The sequence below is a fragment of the Entelurus aequoreus genome, linkage group LG23 (assembly GCF_033978785.1).
Source record: "Entelurus aequoreus isolate RoL-2023_Sb linkage group LG23, RoL_Eaeq_v1.1, whole genome shotgun sequence".
NCBI classification, from domain to species: domain Eukaryota; kingdom Metazoa; phylum Chordata; class Actinopteri; order Syngnathiformes; family Syngnathidae; genus Entelurus; species Entelurus aequoreus.
The window spans coordinates 19,371,348-19,398,327 of NC_084753.1; the positions used below are offsets into that span (position 1 = coordinate 19,371,348).

At 40.7% G+C, this 26,980-nt stretch overlaps 1 protein-coding gene and 1 long non-coding RNA gene across 2 annotated transcripts in view; one reads left to right on the forward strand and one right to left on the reverse strand.

The window, feature by feature from the left end:
• LOC133640392 (uncharacterized) overlaps nt 1-26,980 on the reverse strand; it is a 404,767-nt gene that overhangs the window by 238,292 nt on the left and 139,495 nt on the right. The window lies entirely within an intron of this gene.
• Nucleotides 10,868-12,515, forward strand: LOC133641183 (uncharacterized). The gene is made up of 7 exons (XM_062035117.1): nt 10,868-10,894; nt 11,090-11,318; nt 11,416-11,618; nt 11,717-11,876; nt 12,002-12,108; nt 12,201-12,273; nt 12,373-12,515. Exons 1-6 carry the CDS (start codon nt 10,868-10,870, stop codon nt 12,216-12,218), a joined length of 744 nt encoding a protein of 247 aa, XP_061891101.1. The 3' UTR covers nt 12,219-12,273; nt 12,373-12,515.

Consider the following 26,980-nt stretch of genomic DNA (forward strand, 5'->3'; position numbering starts at 1 on the left):
AATTGATGATTAGAAAACCCTTATGCTATCATGTTCACACATCTGAAAACAGTTTAGCTCGTTACAGAAGCTACAAAACTGACCTTCCTTTGAGCAGATTGAGTTTCTGGAGCATCACATTTGTGGGGTCAATTAAACGCTCAAAATGGCCAGAAAAAGAGAACTTTCATCTGAAACTCGACAGTCTATTCTTGTTCTTAGAAATGAAGGCTATTCCACAAAATTGTTTGGGTGACCCCAAACTTTTGAACGGTAGTGTAATTCTTTTAAATACTCGGGACTACCCGCGGGCCGGATTTTGGACGCTGGAGGGCTGTATCTGGCTCGCGGGCCGTAGTTTGGCTTAGCCTTAAAGTAGCTCTCTTTTTATTTTTTTTGTATTATTTTATATTTTATTTACATTTTTAAATATTGTATAAAAGTATATTTTTAATTTATTTATTTTATTTATTATTTTATTTTTCCCTAATTAACAGTACTTCTGTCATATTATTCTAATATCATTTTCACCCCTAAATTAGAGCACGCACCACTTCTGATGTCATCATTCCAAGCAAGGGGGTCCAAAGTGCGGCCATCAGCTTTTTTTTTTCTTTTTTTTTTAATTGAAAATTGTAAAAATCTGATGGACTTATGAGTAATGCGATATTGCCCTAAAACGCTTTGTCATACATACCACAAAGCTAAAATAACCCAAGCTTTAGGCATCATTAAAGTACAAAATGTATCCTATAATTATTTTCTGTAAAGCGGCCCACGCAGGAAAAAGTTGGGACACTTCTGTTCTACAAGAAATAATATGATGTCATGTTTGTGTCCAATACCAAAACAACGCGGTGTAAAACAGGCATGCATGTCGATAACCCCAATGTATCCAAACAGACATCGTTGAATTGCTAATAATATTGCAAAATTGTCAGGTTTAAACAAGGTCAGCTCAAGTTAAACTTATAGGGGATCTATGATTATTTTAAAATATATTTTAATGTATCAAATTGTCTTTTTTTTCTACATTTAAAACTCTTCTTTATGTAACATAATGGTGGGTCTTTGGTCCAAATGCTGCAAAGATTATGTTTTACTGACCGTCTCTTCAGAATTTTGTGGGCCGTCTTAATTACGTGCCTCCACTTCAACAGCGTCTTTTTCCCGTCGTCTTTGTTTTACTTTTTCACGCTTCCGTAAGGAGTCTACTGACAAATATAGGTTTTGTATATATACGCTACTTTGTGTTAGAAAAGGCAACAGTGGAGGATGCACACGCAAAGCTCTTCGGGTACATCTCGACCATATATGGAGATAGCCGCTGATGTCACAATTGGGAAAAACGTCACAAATTGGGCAGATTCCTGATGGCTCGTTTGGAGGAAGTATGAAGGAAGGCAACATTGTTTTATAAATATCCCCGCAACGCCTCCATGGTTTGATTTTAAATTTTCGGGACTTAAGCGGATGTCAAATACACAAAAACAGATACCAAGAGGTATGAAAAGTTGGCTTTGAAAGGGGACCTATGATGATTTCAATTGACATTTTAAGGGGTCATACACCCCCACCACCACAATTAAATCATATGGGTGTGATTTACTTTATTTTGTTTACATTGACTTCTCGATTTAAATGCATAGCACGGCATATATTTAGTGGAACCCTGAGCTACAGGGGTCATATTATAATTGTTTCCGTTATTCAAAACACTTCCTTGTGGTCTACATAACAAGTCCTCCTCCAGGCCAAGCCCCCATTCGACTGCGTCTCATGTCAGCCATGTTGTAGTTTTTAGCGCTTCCATATGGAGTCCATTGACGAATATATAAGTTTGAACTGTACGCTACTTTTTATTAAAGACGGCAACAGCGGAGGATTTATGTGCATGTACGAGCCAGTCTGCCCCACAACAAGAGGATAGAGAAAAATAAGTAACATGTTAACTACAACGGCTGACTACAATGGCAGACTTGCACAAAGCTTTTCGGGTAAATCGCTACCATATATGGAGATAAGGCAAAATAAGCCTCAAATTCCATTGATTGATTGAGACTTTTATTACAAACCCCGTTTCCATATGAGTTGGGAAATTGTGTTAGAGGTAAATATAAACGGAATACAATGATTTGCAAATCCTTTTCAACCCATATTCAATTGAATGCACTACAAAGACAAGATATTTGATGTTCAAACTCATAAACTTTTTTTTTTTTTTGCAAATAATAATTAACTTAGAATTTCATGGCTGCAACATGTGCCAAAGTAGTTGGGAAAGCGCATGTTCACCACTGTGTTACATGGCCTTTCCTTTTAACAACACTCAGTAAACGTTTGGGAACTGACACATTTTTAAGCTTCTCAGGTGGAATTCTTTCCCATTCTTGCTTGATGTACAGCTTAAGTTGTTCAACAGTCCGGGGGTCTCCGTTGTGGTATTTTAGGCTTCATAATGTGCCACACATTTTCAATGGGAAACAGGTCTGGACTACAGGCAGGCCAGTCTAGTACCCGCACTCTTTTATTATGAAGCCACGTTGATGTAACACGTGGCTTGGCATTGTCTTGCTGAAATAAGCAGGGGCGTCCATGGTAACGTTGCTTGGATGGTAACATATGTTGCTCCAAAACCTGTATGTACCTTTCAGCATTAATGGCGCCTTCACAGATGTGTAAGTTACCCATGTCTTGGGCACTAATACACCCCCATACCATCACAGATGCTGGCTTTTCAACTTTGCGCCTATAACAATCTGGATGGTTCTTTTCCTCTTTGGTCCGGAGGACACGACGTCCACAGTTTCCAAAAACAATTTCAAATGTGGACTCGTCTTTTTCACTTTGTATCAGTCCATCTTAGATGAGCTCAGGCCCAGCGAAGCTGACGGCGTTTCTGGGTGTTGTTGATAAACGGTTTTCGCCTTGCATAGGAGAGTTTTAACTTGCACTTGCACTTACAGATGTAGCGACCAACTGTAGTTACTGACAGTGGGTTTCTGAAGTGTTCCGGAGCCCATGTGGTGATATCCTTTACACACTGATGTCGCTTGTTGATGCAGTACAGCCTAAGGGATCGAAGGTCACGGGCTTAGCTGCTTACGTGCAGTGATTTCTCCAGATTCTCTGAACCCTTTGATGATATTACGGACCGTAGATGGTGAAATCCCTAAATTCCTTGCAATAGCTGGTTGAGAAAGGTTTTTCTTAAACTGTTCAACAATATGCTCACGCATTTGTTGACAAAGTGGTGACCCTCGCCCCATCCTTGTTTGTGAATGACTGAGCATTTCATGGAATCTACTTTTATACCCAATCATGGCACCCACCTGTTCCCAATGTGCCTGTTCACCTGTGGGATGTTCCAAATAAGTGTTTGATGAGCATTCCTCAACTTTATCAGTATTTATTGCCACCTTTCCCAACTTCTTTGTCACGTGTTGCTGGCATCAAATTCTAAAGTTAATGATTATTTGCAAAAAAAAAGATGTTTATCAGTTTGAACATCAAATATGTTGTCTTTGTAGCATATTCAACTGAATATGGGTTGAAAATGATTTGCAAATCATCGTATTCCGTTTATATTTACATCTAACACAATTTCCCAACTCATATGGAAACGGGGTTTGTAGTACATATTCCGTACAATTGACCACTAAATAGTAACACCCGAATAAGTTTTTCAACTTGTTTAAGTCGGGGTCCACGTTAATCAATTCATGGTTAAAACGGTCCAAATGGCTCTTTTGAAGGAAATATGAAGGAAGCCAATATTGTTTTATAAATATCTCCGTAGGGTTGTATGGTATACCGGTACTAACAAAGTACCACGGTACTAATGAATTAAAAACGGAACTATACCGCTTCTGAAAAATACCTGTACTTTTTTTTGTGCTGTCGTCACATCGTGACATTGCTGATAAAACGAGCCGAGGCGCATGTTAGGCAACGCACACAGAAATGGAGATAGCAAAGGAAGAATGGACACATTTTGGCTTAAAAACTAACGATAAAGTTGAAGCTATAAACACTGACGTGCCGCTTAGCTCTTGTTCTTGTTAGCCGTTAGCTAGCGAGCGGCTAATGTCCGTCCGCAGCCATGAATTACCATGAATTGATTAACGTGGACCCCGACTTAAACAAGTTGAAAAACTTATTCGGGTGTTACCATTTAGTGGTCAATTGTACAGAATATGTACAGTACTGTGCAACCTACTAATAAAAGTCTCAATCAATCAATCAAAAACTACTTCTAAATCACAAATTATTGCCTCCTGGGTGACAAATAAACTAAGTTTCTTACAAGTATCATCCCTGCAAGACGATTGCTAAACATGCTTAACTACACACTGGAGGAGGATACAATAGCAAGCTAGCGCTCCTGAATGTAATGTAAACAATGCCATGGATGGTTCTAAATACACAGACATCGACTGTAATGATACCAAGTACAGGAGCCGTACATAGTCGATACTAGAATGATTACATCAATATTTTTCTATCATCACAAATTTTTGGGTCATTTTTATAATGTTTACAAACTTATGAAATACATCCCTTAATTATGGCCAATGTATGAACCTGTAACTACTTGGTATTGGATTAATACCAACATTTGTAGTATCACCCAAAACTTAAGCAAAGTATCAAACAAACAAAAAAAAGTGATTACCGTATAGTTCGGACTATAAGTCGCAGTTTTTTTCATAGTTTGGCCGGGGGTGCGACTTATACTCAGGAGCGACTTATGTGTGAAATTATTAACACATTACCGTAAAATATCAAGTAATATAATTTAGCTCATTCACGTAAGAGACTAGACGTATAAGATTTCATGGGATTTAGCGATTAGGAGTGACAGATTGTTTGGTAAACGTATAGCATGTTCTATATGTTATAGTTATTTGAATGACTCTTACCATAATATGTTACGTTAACATACCAGGCACGTTCTCAGTTGGTTATTTATGCGTCATATAACGTACACTTATTCAGCCTGTTGTTCACTATTCTTTATTTATTTTAAATTGCCTTTCAAATGTCTATTCTTGGTGTTGGGTTTTATCAAAGAAAAATTTCCCCCAAAAATGCGACTTATACTCCAGTGCGACTAATATATGTTTTTTTCCTTCTTTATTATGCATTTTCGGCTAGTGCGACTTATACTACGGAGCGACTTATACTCCGAAAAATACGGTATTATATTTTCACAGAAGTGTAGATAGAAGATGTTAAAAGAGAAAGTAAGCAAATATTAACAGTAAATGAATAAGTAGATCAATAATCCATTTTCCACCGCTTGTCCCTCCTAATTTTGACAAAATAATACAACCCCAAATGACACAATATGTTACCGCAAAGGTCAGCGAACAATTAGGAGCCTTTGTTTGCTTACTTACTGCTAAAAGGAAGTTGTCCCGTATGTTCACTCGCTTATTTAATGGCAATATTCTTATTTGACTGCAATAACAAACGTATGTAACATTATCATTTGCTTTTCCGTCAAAATAATGCCAATAATGAAATTTAGAAAAAGTATTGAAATACATTTTCGTAACAGTACCAAAATATTGTTATCGGGACAAACCTATATCTCCGCCATGCCTCCATGGTTTGACTTCAAATTTTCAGGAACTATGAGATCCCAAGTACACAAAAACAGGTACCAAAGTTGGTTTTGCCTAATAAGTCTCATTTAAAACATGTTATTGTTGTCTATATAATACATATTAGATAAGCTTTAGTTCAAATTTTATGTAAACTATGCTGCCCAGTTACTTTTATACCCCTTTTTAAAAATCTGTCCAAAAGATGATGCTAGAGGCGTTCCCAGATTGCAAATGAAACATGCCCCGCCTTCTCCAGAAGTATCATAGTTTATCTTTTGAAAATGTACCCCGTTTAAATATATATCTTGAAGTCGTCACTGCTATTTCTTTCCCCAAACATGGTCAAAAAACTTAGATTCACCCGGTCACAACCAACATTAGCTACACCTGCACACTCACCAATCGATTCAAACTCTGCATTATAAAGCAGCTTTTAGCAGCATTTATGTCAGTGCATGTTGCACGTCAGTGTTATTATATGCATGGCAAGATCATATGAAAATAATACTTTATCCTATCTAAATGTCCAAATAGGTACAGTATGTCCACCTCGCTATGACGCCACAACATAGCTAACAGAGGCATTCAAAACTTAGTGAAAGCTCACGCCAAAATGCATGAACCTTATGATTTCATTCTTTGGCATGAGCTAACATGAGTATCCACTATTGTAACAACATTTATAAGTCGGAAAATAACAAATTTATCATAGGTCCCCCTTAAATGTTTTCTAACTGAGTAACTTGATTATGAATTCAACATATGATCTATAAACATTATAAATGACATGCAGCTATGCCTCGTTTGCTTTAACTGTAAGACATACTGTATGGACCAGGGGTGTCCAAACCACGGCCCACTGGCCAACTGCGGCCCGCCGACGTCTTCAATTTGGCCCGCGAAATGTCATGAGTTAGATAAGGAATGTCGCAGGGAAATTGCGTTCATTTTAAAAGACTGAATTAGATGCTTCCATGTTGTTGCCAGCAAGTGGACAATGCAAGTAATTGCGGTCAATGCCCTTCAATTGTGCTCTGAATAGACCTATGCGCAGTATTTACTTATAAAACCCAATGTAAACAACCTTCCAGAGTCATGGTGCAAAAAAAACAAAAAAAAATCCAACCAACACAAAATGTCAACAGACATGGGCACACATAACACAAACTGCCTTTGTAGATATTGTAAAAAAAAAACTAAAAAAAATGACACCCCTTTAAAATCCATTACAACGCATAATAGGAAAATGCAAATAACTCCACACCTATATTTGTGACTGATTACAAAACTTTAAGGAGGTCGTCACAAAAGTAAAGGTAGGAGTCGGACCTTCACATACTCTGAATATCCAATCATATTAATTATGTATCCATTATATTATTATATATATATATATATATATATATATATATATATATATATATATATACATATATATATATATATATATATATATATATATATATATCAGTGGCGTGCGGTGAGGTTCATGTCAGGTGAGGCACTGACTTCATCACAGTCAGATTTACAAACATATGAACCCTAAAGAGTATCTTATTCACCATTTGATTGGCAGCAGTTAACGGGTTATGTGTAAAAGCTCATACCAGCATTCTTCCCTGCTTGGCACTCAGCATCAAGGGTTGGAATTGGGGGTTAAATCACCAAAAATTATTCCCAGGCACGGCGCCGCTGCTGCCCACTGCTCCCCTCACCTCCCAGGGGGTGAACAAGGGGATGGGTCAAATGCAGAGGACAAATTTCACCACAACTACACTGTAAAAAAAAAATACATTTGTGAAAACGCAAATTTTCAAGGCAACATGATGCAACAAGATTTTTGCGTTTTCTCAACTTTTGACTACTGCTAACCAGACACTGTTTTGGTACACTGTAAAAAAATAATTATAGTTTTTAAGTTAGTCAGACTCAGAAATAAGGTTTCACTATGTTTAACTACCAAAACAGTGTCTGGCCAGCAGTAGTCAAAAGTTGAGAAAACGAAAAAATCTTGTTGCATCATGTTGCCGTGAAAATTTGCGTTTTCTCAACTTTTTTTTTTTTTACAGTGTAGTGTGTGTGTGACAATCATTGGTACTTTAACTTTACACTTACAAACTGTAGCACACAAAAAAGCACATTTAATAAAAAAAACTTTATTATGGTCTTACCTTTACTTATAACTGCGGGAGCAGTGGTATTCGTGTTGGAAGAGTCGTGAATGAATGAAATATGAAATCTGCGCAGCAGTCTGCAGGTGTACCTAATGTTTTGTCCCTGTTCACGGCTCCTCCGGCGCGCCGCGCGAGCATTGTTGTTTTTGCACTTTTTGGCTTCTTGTTAAGTGACTTTTTTTGGGTGGATTCGGTCTTGCACGTGGAGGGTTTGGGTGTGGGCTTTGGTTGGTGTGGCGCTCCCGTCGGGAGGTGCGGCGGAGGTGCTTCCCAGGTAACACCTAACGTTAACGTAACGTTCCCTTATGGTTCTCTTTTGGTTATGCAAGATGAGAACATTCTAAGAACGTTCTAAGAACGTTCTTAGAACATATCAAAAAATTAAGTTTTTGATATGTTCTAAGAACGTTCTAAGAACGGTCTTAGAACATATTAAAAAAATGTTTTTTTTGTATATGTTCTAAGAACGTTCTTAGAACGTTCTCATCTATATACCAAATATAATTTGCCAGCAATGGAAACAGCAACTGTTAGGCTTTTATAAGTGTTTTTTTCGCAAATTTACTTTTTATACAGTATGTTGTAACGTTTCCCTAACTTTCTGCGAAAGTGTTGTGTTTTGTGAACAATCTGACGCCGGCTGAGTCAAGGCTGCACGCACAGTAGGTGGCGGTAATGCACACACAAGGTTGCTTGCCAACCGCCATAAAAATCAGAAGAAGAAGAAGAAGAAGGAGAAGAAGACTGCACGCATGCACAATTGAAGCTGCTTCGTGAGACAAAGAAGGCTAACTACTTCCAGAATCCCGATTTTAAAGCAATTTGGTGCGCCATCCATTTATCACAAGTAAGTATAGAAAGAGTGAAATACGAAGCACGTTTTTGTATAACAATTTCCAACCTACATGATTAATTTCAGACCATTTTACGGTTTTAGCGTTGTGTATAAATGCGCGCCATGCGCCAGCGCTAACTAGCATACATTTCTCGTGCAGGTTAGCTGTTATAAAGTTTCCAAACTGACCAAAGACCAACGAATGACTTCTGAAGAAGGGTGGATTTATTTGTAGTTTAGTTAAACAATAATTTGCCATAGCATATTCATGGGGATACTGCATGAATTTTGAACAGATCAATAACCAGTAGTAAGTATAGAAGGTCTGCTTGGAGCTTGCCTAACTAGGGATGATACTCGAAACCGGTTTTCCCGGTTGTTCGATAAGAAAAGAACCGAGTTCTCGGACTCGAATCCCTTTTTGAGAACCGGTACCCGTTATCGAGACCACTATAGTAAAGAAAAAGAGTTGGTTCTTTATTCGAATCCCTCGGAACGAATCCAGTCCCGACCAGAAATGCTCCGTGTGACATCACAAGAAATTACGTCATGTAGCTCAGTCATTAGGCGCAGATAGCGAAAGCAGGAAAAAAATGGACGGGAAGAAGCGCTCCAAGGTGTAATAAAGTTCAAAACAAAAGGTATAATCCAATGAATAACTTTACTGAGAGATTTGAGCAGACTACAAACACATGACGAACACTTTTACGACCAACCGGAAACATAGCAACGCACCTCCTTTACGGCAGCTGCCGCAACGTTCTTAAAGCAACCGCAGCACATACATATATATATACAACACATCTCCCTTTTTTAACTTTTGTTTTTCTTTCCTTGTAAACAAAACCAAATCACACTGTATGTGTGTTGTCTGTCTAATTATAAATAATGCAGACGAGGCGTGTTGGCTTAGTTCTTGACGTTTACTTTCACAGCGTGCTCATAACCTCATTCTTACGTGACGACATGCAACACTTTTCGGGGCTACCGCGCATGCTCGTCACTCCCGTTGCATGCTGGGTATTGTAGTTGTTATATTCCCCAGCTCATAACATATTCCCCCCTATAAAGAAATAATGTTAACGTGTATTTCTTTTTTTAGCTTTAACTTTTCATTTTTTAGCATTGTAACCACATTTGCAAACAACTTTTCTCTTCATAGAATTTTCTTTCAATAAAGAAATAAAGTGCAAAAATGTCAAAGCATCATAACAAACAGTTATGTCAAATAGCAGCAGAAGTGCACTTTTTGGAGAACTGTATTATTTTCAGTTTTGTGCCCAAAGGACTGATTTTATTTAACACTATATTATAATTTATACACCTATAGTGATCACAGAGACAGGTTGTTTTTGTGTTACTGTATATATTTGTTTTTCTGAAAAATCCCACTTTATATACTTTGGGTAACAGTCAATATTTATTTATTTTATTACATTTTTTTAGGGGGGTAACAGTCAATATTTATTTATTTATTAGATTAAATTGTTTTCTTATATAATATAAGTGAGCTTTTGTTAAACCAATTATTGTGTTTTTTTCCATATACAACAACCTATTTGGACTCGATAAGAGAATCGATAAGGAATCGGTTCGATAAGAGGATTCGATAATAGGCTCGAACTCGATAATTTCTTATCAAACATCATCCCTATGTCTAACCAGAAGAGTGTGTGCAGACTAAGAATAACTGACTAACTGTATCAGGATTCATAAATAACCCTTTGATGCAGTATTGAAATGGTAATATTATCTGATTGTTTTCCAGATGGCTCCTTCTTTTGTGGTCGTTGAGTTCCTTGGTGAACATTCAGTCGCTGTTGTCCCAACCAAATGGACAGAAGATGATGGAAAAGTTATTACTTTGTCAGAAAAGTACTGTGCATAGGCATAATATTGTAGCTTATTATTATTATGTCATTCATCATGATTATTTTATCTTCAGAATACCTTCTGCTGTTGGCCAAGGCCAAATCCTACCCACTCCAGAATCCGGAAAGCTGAGATTCCTGACAAACAATTCTGGGAGAGGCTGCCAATTCGGGTTTTCAGGAAAACATTGACTGGTAAGGGAATATTGTCCAAGTCATATCATGTATATTTTAAACAACATAAGTTAAATTCATCTTGAGTCATCGGCATACTTTGAAATTTTGCAGAAGACTTTGACAAGGCCCTTCAATACGAAAAACAAGCTGAAATGTTTTTGAGCCCAGAAGAAGTGTTAACCAAACGGAGCCACATCACCCCTGAACGTTATAGAAACGATGAGGAAGATGTGTTTAATGCTGACGGTATAGTCATTTTTCAAAGACTGTTTACTTACAATACTCAAATACTACTTAGTGGTGCATACATTTTTTTGTCTTCGTTGGTTTAGATGAAGAGGAAATTCGGCCAAAAAAGAAGTGCAGAAAAGAGAAAACACAGATCTTCGTCCAGGCACCCCCACTGCCAGAGCTCCCAACCTTTAACTTTCCAATCTCCAGCGAGTACCAGACCACTTCAGCCAGTACCAGCCAATACCAGACCACTCCGAGGCATCCAGGCCGACCTCACAGCCCAGCGAGAAGCAGCACTTCCAGGCTCAGTCCAGACAGGAATGCATCCAGCTCAAGCCAGTACCAGACCGCTCAAGCCAGTACCAGACCACTCCAGCCAGTACGAGTCAGTACCAGACCGCTCCAAGAAGCAGCAGGAATGCCCTTGACAGTGAACGTTAGTTGGCTATTTAACTGTTGATAGGTGGTGTTAAACAGGCTGTTACAACAGGCAGTAATACGAATTACCTCTTTGACTTTTGTTGTCTTTGCAGTTTTCCAGTTGAACATGAAAGTTCAAAATATACTTGAGAACCAGGGAGAAAGTATGCGCATGCTGAGAGGGCTGGCAGCACAGTCTGTGGGGCCAGAATCTGTGGATGTTCAAGATCTCATTGATCAGCCTTTCGAGACTCTTGAGCAGCTGAAGGCCTTCTGTGAACGGCTCGACACTGATCTTCTGCTCAGAGAGCAGCTGGTAATTAGTTTTAATTCCCCACTGCAAAAATATCTTGCTCAGTTATCAAAAAACTATTTCTAATCAAGTACAATATTGTTGTTTATTTATTTGTATAGGTGAAAGCTCTTACTGCTCTTGGTGGGCAGAATTTGGCAGACACGGTGAGGACAATGCTGAGGAAAATTGCCACAAACAAAGTCCTGGAGCAGCTTGGCCTCCGTGGAAAGTCAGGAAAAGTGGCGTTTGAGGACTTTCCCCTTTACAGAATAATAAATAGTAAGTGTTAATAATAGGTTTGCATCTTTGAGCATATGTTGCATGTATGCTCACAAGGTCGATCTAGCTGTTATTATTACAGTATTTATTCTAAAGGGAATTCTAAATTGTGCTGGTGATTGCAGAGGCATGCAGGGGTGTTTACAAGCAGACGACCACAGCTGAAGTGGATTGTGAGCTTGGAGAGGTCCTGAAACTGGCCACTTTTCGAAAGGGAGGTTCAAAATTTGAGGTACGGAGAAGAGAAGATATCCCAATTTTGAATTCCATTTTATTGAAGTTCCACTGCATGTCTTTTGAATTTGCAATTATAACTACTTGCAGGAGAAGAGGAGGAATTAAGAGGGAGGACAAAAAAGGAAAAAGAAACAAGCAAAAGAACAGAGTGAGATGAGAGGTAAATGATAAAGTAATTATGCCAATGTTTTAATTCAATTCAATTAATCTACATTCAAGTGCTGTCTTTGTTGTATTTGTGATAATTATTTACTTCCAGGATTTGGGTTTCCCTGCTTGGGCTGCTGCCCCCGCGACCCGACCTCGGATAAGCGGAAGAAGATGGATGGATGGATGGATGGATTTACTTCCAGGAAGAGAACCAAGAAGGGGCAGGATACACTGACGAGCACGACCAAGACCACTGCATTCCGTTCCATTTATAAATGATAAATGATAAATGGGTTATATGTCAAAGCGCAATTGACAGTATTTCCACATTCACCCATTCACACACACATTCACACACTGATGGAGGGAGCTGCCATGCAAGGCGCTACCAGCACCCATCAGGAGCAAGGGTGAAGGGTCTTGCCCAAGGACACAACGGACGTGCCTAGGATGGAAGAAGGTGGGGATTGAACCCCAGTAACCATCAACCCTCCGATTGCTGGCACGGCCACTCTACCAACTTCGCCACGCCGTCCCCATTTTTGTATTATATCACTAATAAAGAATTATTTCTGTTGAAATCACTATCACAAATAAATAATTAATTATGTTGAAATTTCTGTTTGAGTGTTATTCCTGACAATATAGCATAAAAACAGATGTAAATAGTATGTTCCTAAACAGTTCCCTAAACGTTCTAGCCAAACGTTCTTGGCTAACGTTCTGCTAACCAAGCAAGAACTCCACAACCAAACGTTCTTTGAACGTTATAAACGAACGTTCCCAGAACAATGCCACAACGTTCTCCTAACGTTCACATAACGTTCCCTTGTTACCTGGGTTGGCACCAGGAGGCGGGGTTACGAGACGAGCCTCCAGTTTTATGATCGCTCAGCACAAGAAATACGTGACACACATACAGTTGTTGACAAAATACACTGTACATTCTATACCTCAGCTAACTAAACTATGGAAATGTATAATATAATTCATATAGCAATACGGTCTCACTGCACAGCAGGCCAGCAGTTAGCCGAGTCATTGCGCACAATCCATGTTGAGGCACAAATCAGTGACGTGCCTCAACTGGCTGCTGATCACCGCACCGTCTCTTCTCAGTATTTGAACGGCAAATGTGAAAATAAAAATAAAAATAATCTAAAACTGGTGAAGTTAAATGGAAAATAACTTTAGTATAATCACTGGATACATATAACAATGTAATTAATTGTTTTTCTTTTTACTTTTTTTCTTCTTTCCATGATGGCAGGTGAGGCAGTGCCTCCCCTGCCTCTAGTGACGGCACGCCACTATATATATATATTGTGGAGTTTGTAAACAACGAGACAGGAGACGTGAGCGTAGTCGAGGAAGTTTACTAGCTCCAACCTAGCATGTCATACATTCGACAACAACAACGACCTCTCAACCCGGAAGCGGAAGTTCCTAACTCCCCCTCCGCTTCTTCTCTTGAAGCTACAGTGTCCTCTTAGGTGAATGTCTCTCATTATATGGTTTGGGTCACCACACAGGCCCCCCCAGAATTCACCTACACAAAACCCTGCAAAACAGAAAAAGTGCAATTGCATAACAGAAAAACATGACCCTGCAGTAAATGAACAGTAACCAACACAGTGCAAAGTCAATGGGACAACAGGTGACGGGCCGGGGGGAGGACCTTCCGTCCGTAACGGCTGTGCTTGACAGGAGGGGAACAGATGGGCCCGAAACGCGAGCCACAGGTGGAGCTGGGGCCGGAAGAGAGGCAGGCGCAGGGGCCGACCGAGGAGGGCGCCCCCGTCGCGGCGGCAGGGCCACTTGCACCGGCTCCCCAATGTCCACGTGAGCAGGCTTGAGACGGTCTATAGCCACCCGCTCCGGTCTGCCCCCCATGTCTACCACAAAGTTCTTATCCCCCGCCTCCAGGACACGGAAGGGCCCGTCGTATGGAGGCTGCAGCGGGGACCGATGGCTGTCGTGTCTTATGAAGACGTATTTCGCCGATGGCAGATCCTTGGGGACGTAGGACTGGGGAAGGCAGTGTCGAGACGTCGGAACGGGAACGAAGGCGTCAGCAGCGCTCCGGGACGCACTGAGGTGAGAGGCGGGCGACCAGGGAGCCGTAGCAGTCGGAAGGAACGCCCCTGGAACCCGTAGAGGCTCGCCATACACCAGCTCCGCGGCGGATGCCTGGAGGCCCTCCTTAGGGGCTGAACGCAGGCCGAGCATGACCCACGGAAGCCGGTCCACCCAGTCGCCGCCCGTGAGGCTGGCCCGCAGAGCTGCTTTCATGTCCCGATGGAACCGCTCGCACAGTCCGTTGCTCTGCGGGTTGTAGGCAGTAGTGCGGTGGATCTTCATCCCGAGGTGCTCAGCAACCGCCGTCCAGAGCTCAGAGGTAAATTGGGAGCCTCGGTCGCTTGTGATGTTACCAGGCGTGCCAAAACGGGCCACCCAGCAGCCGATGAACGCCCGTGCCACCTCCGCGGCCGTCGTCGAGGACAAGGGGATAGCCTCCGGCCATCTGGTAGCCCTGTCCACAATAGTGAGGAGGAAGGTATAACCACGGGAGGGAGGCAGAGGGCCCACAAGGTCAACATTCACGTGGTCGAACCGCCTCTCTGGAACCACAAACGGCGCCAAAGGGGCTTTGGTATGGCGGTGCACCTTGGCGCGCTGGCACGCCACACACGAGCTGGCCCAGGCTCTAACATCCTTGCGGAGTCCCGGCCAAACAAACTTGACACTCACCATCTTGGTCGAGGCCTTCACCCCAGGATGTGAAAGGCCGTGGACGGTGTCGAAAACCCGGCGCCGCCAGGAAGCAGGCACCAGGGGTCGCGGTTGGCCGGTGGAGACGTCGCAGAGGAGGGTAGTGTTAGCCGCGTCGAACGCCACGTCCTCCAGGCGCAGCGCCGTAGGGCCCGACCGGTAGTCCTGAACGGCCGCGTCCTTGGCCTGGTCCGCTGCCATAGCGGCGTAGTCGAGCCCCAAGTGAACGGAGTTAACAACAGCCCGTGAAAGGCAGTCGGCGACAAAGTTATCCTTGCCAGACACATGTTGTATGTCCGTAGTGAACTCAGAGACCGCCGCGAGATGGCGCTGCTGACGCCCAGACCACGGCTCCGAAGTTTTGGCCATGCAGAACGTCAGCGGTTTGTGGTCCACGAAAGCGGTGAACTGCCGGCCCTCCAACAGGAACCGAAAGTGTCTGGTTGCGAGGAAAAGTCCCAGTAGCTCCCTATCAAAGGTGCTGTACTTGCGCTCATTTTCCCGGAGCTGTTTACTGAAGAACGCCAATGGCTGCCATCCACCAGCCACCCACTGCTCACATACGGCCCCCACGGCATAGTCGGAGGCGTCCGTCGTAAGGGCTATAGGGGCGGCCGGCGACGGGTGAGCTAGCAGCGCAGCATTGGCCAGCGCAGACTTGGCAGCCTCAAAAGCCTCATCCATCTCTGGGGACCAGTCCAACTTGTCCTTAGACTTCCTCCCCCGGTGGGCCCCATAAAGGGGACGCATGACGTGTGCAGCACGAGGCAGGAAACGGTTATAAAAGTTCACCATGCCCAAAAACTCCTGCAAGGCCTGTACAGTAGGGGGACGGGGGAACGCGGCGACAGCCTCAACCCTGTCGGGCAGGGGAACGGCCCCCTGCGGAGTGATGTGGTGCCCGAGGAAGGTGATGGACGACTCCCCGAACTGACACTTGGCTGGGTTGATGATGAGGCCGTGCTCGCTAAGCCTCTCGAACAGCTGCCTGAGGTGTGTCATGTGTTCCTCCACCGACGCGCTGGCCACAAGGATGTCATCCAAGTACACAAACAAAAATGGCATGTCCCGGAGCACAGAGTCCATAAGACGTTGGAACGTCTGCGCCGCCCCCGTAAGGCCAAACGGCATACGTAAGAACTCGAAGAGCCCGAAGGGTGTGATGACAGCCGTTTTTGGGACATCTCGCGGGTGGACCGGTACCTGGTGGTAGCCTCGCACTAAGTCAATTTTGGAATAGATGGTAGCGCCCGCCAAGTGGGAAGAGAAATCTTGGATGTGCGGTATGGGGTACCGGTCGGGGGTCGTGGCGTTGTTTAGGCGACGGAAGTCTCCGCAAGGGCGCCAACCCCCGCCGGCCTTAGTAACCATATGTAGCGGAGAAGCCCACGGGCTGTCCGAACGGCGGACAATGCCGAGGCGTTCCATCATCGAAAACTCCTCCCTGGCTATTGCGAGCTTGGACGAGTCGAGGCGTCGGGCCCGGGCGTAAACCGGGCGGCCCACAGTGGCGATGTGATGTTCCACACCGTGCTTGGCCACCGCCGAGGAAAAGGTGGGCGTGGTGAGCCCAGGGAAACCGGCGAGCAGGCGTTGGTATGGATCCCCGGTGGCGAGTGTGTTAGCGAGGCACAACGCCCCAGCCCCCCCAAGCGTGCAGGGGTATGACGCAAAAGAGACGGCATCAATCAAGCGACAGTTCTTAATATCCACCAGCAGGTTGAACGCGCAGAGGAAATCCGCACCTAGCAGCGGGGTGGATACCGCAGCCATCACAAAATCCCAACCGAACCGTCGGCCGCCAAAACTAACATCCACGCGCCTGACACCGTACGTCCGAATGGAGGTGCCGTTGGCGGCGTCCATCTGGGGGCCGTGGCTGCCGGTCATCGTGTCCACAGCTTGTGCTGGTAGTATACTGCGTTGCGCACCAGAGTCCACCAGCAGCCGCCGGCCCGACAAGGAGTCCCTGATGAACAACAGCTTGCAGTCACGGCCGGCGCCCATAGCCGCTAACGAGCGCCGGCCCTGGCGTTTCCCTGAATCCTGTAACTGCAGGGTTTGCGACACTGCTTCGCCTTGGCCCCGAACCTGGCATGGTAAAAACAGAGCCCGTCTTCAGGTTGGCGGCGAGCCGTCACCGCAGCCGCGGTGTCCACATAGTCATCCACAGGAGGTGGCGGGACGGCCTGGTGGGGCAGCAGGGCATGCACAAACTGTTGCCGGTTGGCCAGGAAAACCCTGTCCGCCTCAGCGGCCAAAGCACGGTAGTCCTTGGAGGCGGCGAGTGGAGAACTGGCTATCGGTGTGCGTACCGGTGCGGGGAGCTGCCTCAGGAAAATGTGTGTAAACAGAAACGCCGGGTCGGCTGATCCCAGCACAGACAGCATTTTTTCCATCAGTTCAGACGGTTTCCCGTCACCAAGGCCATGTAGGGACAGTAAACGGTCCGCTTTTTCCAGCTCCGACAGCTCAAATAACTTCAGGAGGAAAGCCTTTAAAGCATCGTATTTGCCAGCAGGCGGTGGAGCCTCCAACAGTGTCATCGCTCGCGCCGTCGTTGATGCGTCCAACGCCGCCACTACATGGAAGTACTTCGTAGAATCCTGCGTTATTCCCCTTAGCTGGAACTGGGCTTCCACGTGTTGAAACCACGGCCGTGGGTTATGCTGCCAGAAATCGGGTAACTTCACAGTAGCGGCGTAGATTCCCGCGTTAGCCATGTTGTTAGCAGTAGCTACTCCGCCTGCGGGTACCGCGTTAGCCATGTTGTTGTTAGCAGCAGCTACTCCGTCTGCGGGTACCGCGTCAACAAAATTGTCAGCGCCTTCATTGTCTGACATGCTCGTATTCGTAGTTCGTATTCTCGGGGTCACCAATGTGGAGTTTGTAAACAACGAGACAGGAGACGTGAGCGTAGTCGAGGAAGTTTACTAGCTCCAACCTAGCATGTCATACATTCGACAACAACAACGACCTCTCAACCCGGAAGCGGAAGTTCCTAACTCCCCCTCCGCTTCTTCTCTTAAAGCTACAGTGTCCTCTTAGGTGAATGTCTCTCATTATATGGTTTGGGTCACCACAATATACACATACATACACATATATACATCCATCCATCCATCCATCCATCCATTTTCTACCGCTTATCCCTTTCGGGGCCGTGGGGGGGTGCTGGAGTCTATCTCAGCTACAATCGGGCGGAAGGCGGGGTACACCCTGGACAAGTCGCCAGCTCATCGCAAGGCCAACACAGATAGACAGACAACATTCACACTCACATTCACACACTAGGGCCAATTTAGTGTTGCCAATCAACCTATCCCCAGGTGCATGTCTTTGGAGGTGGGAGGAAGCCGGAGTACCCGGAGGGAACCCATGCAAACTCCACACAGAAAGATCCCGAGCACAGTATCGAACCCAGGACCTTTGTATTATATATATATATATATATATATATATATATATATATATATATATATATATATATATATATATATATACATACATATATACACATATACATATACATACACATATACATATATAATATACATGTATTTATATATTATATACATGTATATACATAACATATATGTATATACATGTATATATATATATATATATATATATATATATATATATATATATATATATATATATATATATATATATATATATATATATATATATATATATATATATATATATATGTATACTGTATGCATGCACAGAGACTGAGTCTCAAACATATGGGATTCTTTATTTGGGAATGATAATAATAATAATAGTAATAATGGATTCGATTTATATAGCACTTTTCTATACACTAGACCAGGGGTCACCAACCTTTTTGAAACCAGGAGCTACTTCTTGGGTAGTGATTAATGCGAAGGGCTACCAGTTTGATACACACTTAAATAAATGGCCAGAAATAGCCAATTTGCTCAATTTACCTTTAACTCTATGTTATTATTAATAATTAATGATATTTACACTTAATTGAACGGTTTAAAAGAGGAGAAAACACAAAAAAAAATGACAATTAAATTTTGAAACATAGTTTATCTTCAATTTCGACTCTTTAAAATTCAAAATTCTACCGAAAAAAAAGAAGAGAAAAACTAGCTAATTCGAATCTTTTTGAAAAAATTTAAAAAATAATTTATGGAACATCATTCGTCATTTTTCCTGATTAAGATTCATTTTAGAATTTTGATGACATGTTTTAAATAGGTTAAAATCCAATCTATACTTTGTTAGAATATATAACAAATCATTATTTCTTCTAGATTTTACAGAACAAAAATTTTAAAAGAAATTCAAAAGACTTTGAAATAAGATTTAAATTTGATTCTACAGATTTTCTAGATTTGCCAGAATAATTTTTTTGAATTTTAATCATAATAAGTTTCAAGAAATATTTCACAAATATTCTTCATCGAAAAAACAGAAGCTACAATGAAGAATTAAATTAAAATTGATGTATTATTCTTTACAATAAAAAAAATTGACTTGAACATCGATTTAAATTGTCAGAAAAGAAGAGGAAGGAATTTAAAAGGTAAAAAGGTATATGTGTTTAAAAATCCTAAAATCATTTTCAAGGTTGTATTTTTTCTCTAAAATTGTCTTTCTGAAAGTTATAAGAAGCAAAGTAAAAAAAATTAATGAATTTATTTAAACAAGTGAAGACCAAGTCTTTAAAATATTTTCTTGGATTTTCAAATTCTATTTGAGTTTTGTCTCTCTTAGAATTAAAAATGTCGGGCAAAGCGAGACCAGCTTGCTAGTAAATAAATATAATTTAAAAAATAGAGGCAGCTCACTGGTAAGTGCTGCTATTTGAGCTATTTTTAGAACAGGCCAGCGGGCTACTCATCTGGTCCTTACCGTCTACCTGGTGCCCGCGGGCACCGCGTTGGTGACCCCTGCACTAGACACTCGAAGAGCGCACAGAGAAGTGAGAACCCATCATTCATTCCCTCCACATTCATTGGTAATGGTAAGCTACATTTGTAGCCACAGCTGCCCTGGGGTTGACTGACGGAAACGTGGCTGCCAGTTTGCGCCTACGGTCTTTCCGACCACCACCAGGCATTCATACACATTCATACACCAGTGTGAGCGGCACCGGGAGCAAGGGTGAAGTGTCTTGCCCAAGGACACAACGGCAGTGACTTGAATGGCAGAGGCGGGCAAACGGAATAGTTTTGTTGTACGATAATTGAGACAGTATATGAAAAAGGGGGGTGATTTGGGCTAAGATATCATTTCAAAGAACAACAAAAATTGAGGTCCCACTGTATTCCTAAGTGTATATAAAATACACATTTGTCAGAAAACCTGATGTAATAAATGCATTTTTAGGGCAAATTTGAAATTTGATATCTAAAATCAACACATTTTATCATATCATTAGCAGGGTTTCCCCTTAATGTAATTACATTTTTTTTGTTATTACTTGAAAACAATCTAAAGCAAAATAATGTATTGTCGCCCCCAGAAGAAGTCACAAAGTCAGACGGTATTTTTAACTTTTAGTACCAATCTTATTATAACAAATGGCACAAATCCAACAGGTTGTACTACCCGTGCAAACACTTTTGTCTCGTGAGTCCGCGCTTTCTCAGAAGCACAACAACACTTCCTCATTCTCAGCCAATCACCTTTCAGGCACGGATGGTGTGTTTGTGATCATGGAAAAAAACTGACTTTAAATCAACAGGAGTACATTTTATAATACCGCCAGAAGAAGATGCTAGAATTAAAAAAAAGTAATTAAGTCTGAAAACACTTGAACAAATCTCAACAAAGAGCAACAATTGAAGATATGACAAACTGATAAAAATATATATGTTAATACTAATTAATTCACTATTTTATGTAAGGACTTAACTGCAATAAGAAACATATGTTCAATGTACCCTAAGATTTTTTGTTAATATAAAGCCAATAATGCAATTTTTTTGTGGTCCCCTTTATTTAGAAAAGTACTGAAAAGTATCAAAATAGTTTTAATACCGGGACCAAAATATTGGTATCGTTACAACACTAATATACACATATATATGATACAAATATATACATTAATACTAATTCATAATAACAGATTTGTTTTAAATGTATGTAGACATTTTTGAGCCTTTTTAAAGGAAATCATATCAAGTTATGCAAATTACTCGATGACTTCATGTGACCACGCCCATAACCACGCCCCCACCGCCACAGGTACCTTGGCAGTCGAGGGGAAACCTTGAGAAGATGTGGTGTTATTATTCCTAAATTCAATGTATAATTAGCTGAAATTTGTGGATATTGTAAAAAAATCGAAATGACATCCCTTTAAAATCCATTACAAAGCATGATGGGAAAAGGCAAAAAACTCTCCACATCACATCTATATTTGTGACTGTTTACAAAACTTTAAGGAGGTTGTCACAGAAGTAAACAAGGAAGGAGTCGAACCTTCACATACTCTTCATATCCAATCATGTTAATTATATATCCATTATATTATATATATATATATATATATATATATATATATATATATATATATATATATATATATATATATATATATATATGAGAATATAAATTAATACTAATTCATAATAACAGATGTATTTTAAATGTATGTAGACATTTTTTTGCCTTTTTAAAAGGAAATATCAAATTATGCAAATTACTCGATGACTTCATGTGACCACGCCCATAACTCCGCCCCCACCACCACAGGTATCTTGGCAGTCTAGGGCAGGGGTCGGCAACCCAAAATGTTGAAAGAGCCATATTGGACCAAAAATACAAAAACACATCTGTCTGGAGCCGCAAAAAGTTAAAAGCCATATTACATGTGTCATGAGATATACATTTAATTAAGAGGACTTAAAGGAAACTAAATGAGCTCAAATATAGCTACAAATGAGGCATAATGATGCAATATGTACATATCGCTAGCCTAAATAGCATGTTAGCATCGATTAGCTTGCAGTCATGCAGTGACCAAATATGTCTGATTAGCACTCCACACAAGTCAATAACATCAACAAAACTCACCTTTGTGCACTCATGCACAACGTTGAAAGTGTGGTGGACAAAATGAGACAGAATAGAAGTGGCATAAAACTCGTCCTAGAAAGTCGGAGAAAGTTACACATGTAAATAAACTATACGGTGAGTTCTAGGACCGCCAAAATTAGTAGTACAAAACGGCGCTCGCCAAATACTCGAATCAGTGAAGCATGTTTAATATAAACAGTGTGATTTATAACAATTAGGGAGGTTTGTGTCATGTTTGTCCTCCTACAGAAACCATACTAAACAAAAAAATAGATTTTTTCCCCCTCATCTTTTTCCATTCTTCATACATTTTTGAAAAATCTCCAGAGAGCCACTAGGGCGGCGCTAAAGAGCCGCATGCGGCTCTAGAGCCGCGGGTTGCCGACCCCCGGTCTAGGGGAAACATTGATGAGAAGTGGTGTTATTACTCATATATTCAATGTATAATAAGTTGAACTACTATTAGTATTACATATTTAAAGAGTTGTTGCTTTTCCAAGTAAATAAGTACTAGTACTCCATATTGTTTTTGTTTTGTTATAGGCACAATAGGGTGAATAACATGCAAAACAATACAACAATTACCACTAGTAGTAGTAATATTCCAGATGCTGGTATTTTATCCTGCAAAGACCCAGCAATGTATTCCGGAGCACAAACACAGCAGGATGGATAGCGTCTTATTCCAGGGAGATAATTGGCTCGATTCTAGAGGCCTCTCACACGACGTGCGCGGTGGGGGAATGGAATTGTGCCTGGCGGGCCTTCTTCTGTGGTGGCTATCTCGCTCAGGTGTGCTAATGAGGAGGCGAGATCACGTGACACACACTAGGAGGGAGAGAGAGAGAGAGAGAGAGAGAGAGAGAGAGAGAGAGAGAGAGAGAGAGAGAGAGAGAGAGAGAGAGAGAGAGAGAGAAGGCCGGGGGCTTCCTGTGACCCGTGGAGTGGAACGCTGCGTGACGCAGGTGCAGAGTTCAGTACCCGCACGTCCGCAAGCGATTGCTGCTCAACAAAGAGGAGAAGCTGCCGAGGATCAGCGGCTGAACAACAAAGACAGGTTGGCTGCAACAATAAACACCACTAAAAAATGCATTTGAAAAAATTAAAAATTATAAAGCATTTTGACTAAACAGTAATCAAGTCTATTAGTGGGAAAACAGCTAAATTGGGGCCCGAAGCAACATTTTATTTTGAGCCCCTACATGACAAAAATGTTCACTTTTTTTTTTTGCTCATGTGAAAGGATGTTTTTAGTTTCCCCCAAATATACTTTGATATCTGCCACGGCAGATATTTTAGTGATTGTGAGAAGTTTCCCCCAAACTGCTGAATGGCAGTACTGTACACTTCACATGTGTGAAGTGTACAGTACACTTGTTTTTCATAATTTGAGTATTTATTTGTTACTGCATAAGTTGAAAATATCCTGTGATTTTCATCACATTAAAAATGTTATGAATAATTTTTGCGATGGGTGCCCCTTTTTTCTGGCTTGAGCGCCTTCGCCCCCAAAATGTTGGAACATTGGTGAATAAAAAAAAATATTTAAAAAAAATGCCCAAATGCAGCTGATATAGGCTCCAGCACCCCCCGCGACCCCGAAAGGGACAAGCGGTAGAAATGGATAGATAGATAGGTACATAGATACATAGATAGATAGATAGATGGATAGACACATACATATGTTTATATACACATACACACACATATATACATATAAATATATACATATATACTGTACATCCTATATATAAATATATATATACACACATATACACACACATATATATATACACACATATACACACACATATACACACACATATATATATATATATATATATATATATATATATATATATATATATATATATATATATATATATATATATATATATATATATACACATATATATATATATATACACACACATGTATACGTATACACATATACATATATATATATATATATATATATATATATATATATATATATATATATATATATATATATATATATATATATATATATATATATATATATATACATACACACATATATACGTATACACATATACTTTTTTTCCCGAGAATCAATTTTTCAAAAGACGTTTTTAGGCCATCTCCATGCAACCAGATGGAGCTTTTCAAACCTGTAACCTGTTTTGAAAAAGTGTCAGTGTAATTATTATACTTAATACTGTGATGAGGTGGCGACTTGTCCAGGGTGTACCCCGTCTACCGCCCGAATGCAGCTGAGGTAGGCTCCAGCACCCCCCGCGACCCCAAAAGGGACAAGCAGTAGTAAATGGATGGATGGATAGTACATTACCAGAATCGGTTTGAATCGAGACTTGTGCTGAATCGAGGATCAATTATGGATCTAATTGTAATGTGCACTCGCCTGTTTTTAATAAAAATGTACATTCAATACATGTTTTGACTAAAATAAATTAACGGTAAAGAAATTGTCCAATATATTTTTGGTGCAAAATAAAAAAAATCTACATTATTAAAACAAAATGGGTTATATTCCTGACATTTCACCAGCTGGGACTCAATCCCAGTAGGACCGCTTACCAGGCCAACACTAACGCTGCTCGCCACAGACCGGGGACAATGCAAAAAATGGGGAAATTTGCTGTCATATTCTTATCAGTGGCAGAGCAGGAAAAGGTTAGGAATAAGTTTGCAGTATAATTTCCTATGAAGCGCCATGTCATTCATTATTTGACCATTTAAATGCGCTTATTCATGCAAAATGGACTGCATGATCTGCGTATGTGGAGGAGCCGGCCCTGACACCAATACTGTATTTTAATATTTCTATGCTAAAAAGTATTCATTTTCCAAAAGTTATTTTGACTTCTGTAATGGTTGTACCTCCTAAAAAACATTGTATACATTTACTAACAAATACACATTGTTGATATAAATGTAAACCCATTTAAAATGTTATTTGTACATTTGTTGTAAGATATTTTCTAAATTTGACTTTAATGTGTTTTAATTTGAAGGTTTAATTGCTGATTCAGAAACTCTGAGTGTACTACCGGGCTCAGTGCATCACATATTTTAAAGTACTATTGAGTACATTGAGATTCAAGTACCGTATTTTTCGGACTATAAGTCGCAGTTTCTTTCGACTTATACTCAGGAGCGACTTATGTGTGAAAATATTAACACATTACCGGAAAATATCAAATAATATTATTTAGCTCATTCACGTAAGAGACTAGACGTATAAGATTTCATGGGATTTAGCAATCAGGAGTGACAGATTGTTTGGTAAACGTATAGCATGTTCTATATGTTATAGTTATTTGAATGACTCTTACCATAATATGTTGCATTAACATACCAGGCACGTTCTCAGTTGGTTATTTATGCATCATATAACGTACACTTATTCAGCCTGTTGTTCACTATTCTTTATTTATTTTAAATTGCCTTTCAAACGTCTATTCTTGGTGTTGGCTTTTATCAAATACATTTCTCCAAAAAATGCGACTCATACTCCAGTGCGAATTATGTTTTTTTCCTTCTTTATTATGCATTTTCGGCTGGTGCGACTTATACTCCGGAGCGACTTATAGTCCGAAAAACACGGTACCCATTTAACTTATGTTAAAATTACTTTGGTTTTATAGTGTATGAAATGTTTTAAGAGCAAAATGATTAGATTAAATTATTGTATTGTCATTGCACACAATATACAACACAACTTGTTTCACTCCAATTTCCAGCATGCAGCATTTAGGACATTAGGAGATTTTACGATTAATATAGAAATAAAGTGTATGATATGTTAAAAAAGTAGACATGTTAAGAAATTACCCATCAAATTCTAAAATATAAAATATTTTAAACTATTGACAGGCTGTCTGGGTCGCATGTTTATGCGTGGGATAGTTCTCCTAGGATGCAGACGGAACTCCGGAGGCAAAGTGCAGGTAAGGAAATTATTTATTGTCCATAAATCATTCAACGTACCAACAAACAAAACAAACGTGCCGATAGCACGAGAAGCTAAGGAAAAAGGCTAGCACGAAAGATTAGCATATCAACAGGCATAGTAAACCAAACAAAGTAGCTGTCGTAACTGTTAAAGTTAAAGTTAAAGTACCAATGATTGTCACATAAATTATTCTCTGCATTTGACCCATCACCCTTGATCACCCCCTGGGAGGTGAGGGGAGCAGTGGGCAGCAGCGTTGGCCACGCCAGGGAATCATTTTTGGTGATTTAACCCCCAATTCCAACCCTTGATGCTGAGTGCCAAGCAGGGAGGTAATGGGTCCCATTTTTATAGTATTTGGTTTGAACTCACAACCTACCGATCTCAGGGCGGACACTCTAACCACTTGCGTGGAAGCAAATAAGAAAACCAGACAGTGTGTGGCGAAAAACAGGAATAAGTAACTCTCTGCCGGGCAGCAGAGGAGCGTGCTGAACACTATTCAGAGGCAGGTGAAACCAATCTGCAACCATGGCAACCAAAACACAAACTCTGGGGTGCTCAAAAACGAGTCAAAAACCAAACAAAACATGATCCGGATCATGACACTGGCAGTCTTTTAATAAAATAAATAAAATCAATTATAATAGTACAAACCTTGTTTCCATATGAGTTGGGAAATTGTGTTAGATGTAAATGTAAACGGAATACAATGATTTGCAAATCATTTTCAACCCATATTCAGTTGAATATGCTTACAAAGACAACATATTTGATGTTCAAACTGATAAACCTTTTTTTTTTTTGCAAATAATCATTAACTTTAGAATTTGATGCCAGCAACACGTGACAAAGAAGTTGAGAAAGGTGGCAATAAATACTGATAAAGTTGAGGAATGCTCATCAAACACTTATTTGGAAC

What these genes read in the sequence shown, in the direction of transcription:
- LOC133641183 (XM_062035117.1), top strand. Translation starts at nt 10,868, where the DNA reads ATGAGGAAGATGTGTTTAATGCTGACG. An exon ending in GAATGCCCTTGACAGTGAAC is followed by an intron (nt 11,319 to 11,415) that starts GTTAGTTGGCTA and finishes TTGTCTTTGCAG; the next exon opens with TTTTCCAGTTGAACATGAAA. An exon ending in TTCTGCTCAGAGAGCAGCTG is followed by an intron (nt 11,619 to 11,716) that starts GTAATTAGTTTT and finishes TTATTTGTATAG; the next exon opens with GTGAAAGCTCTTACTGCTCT.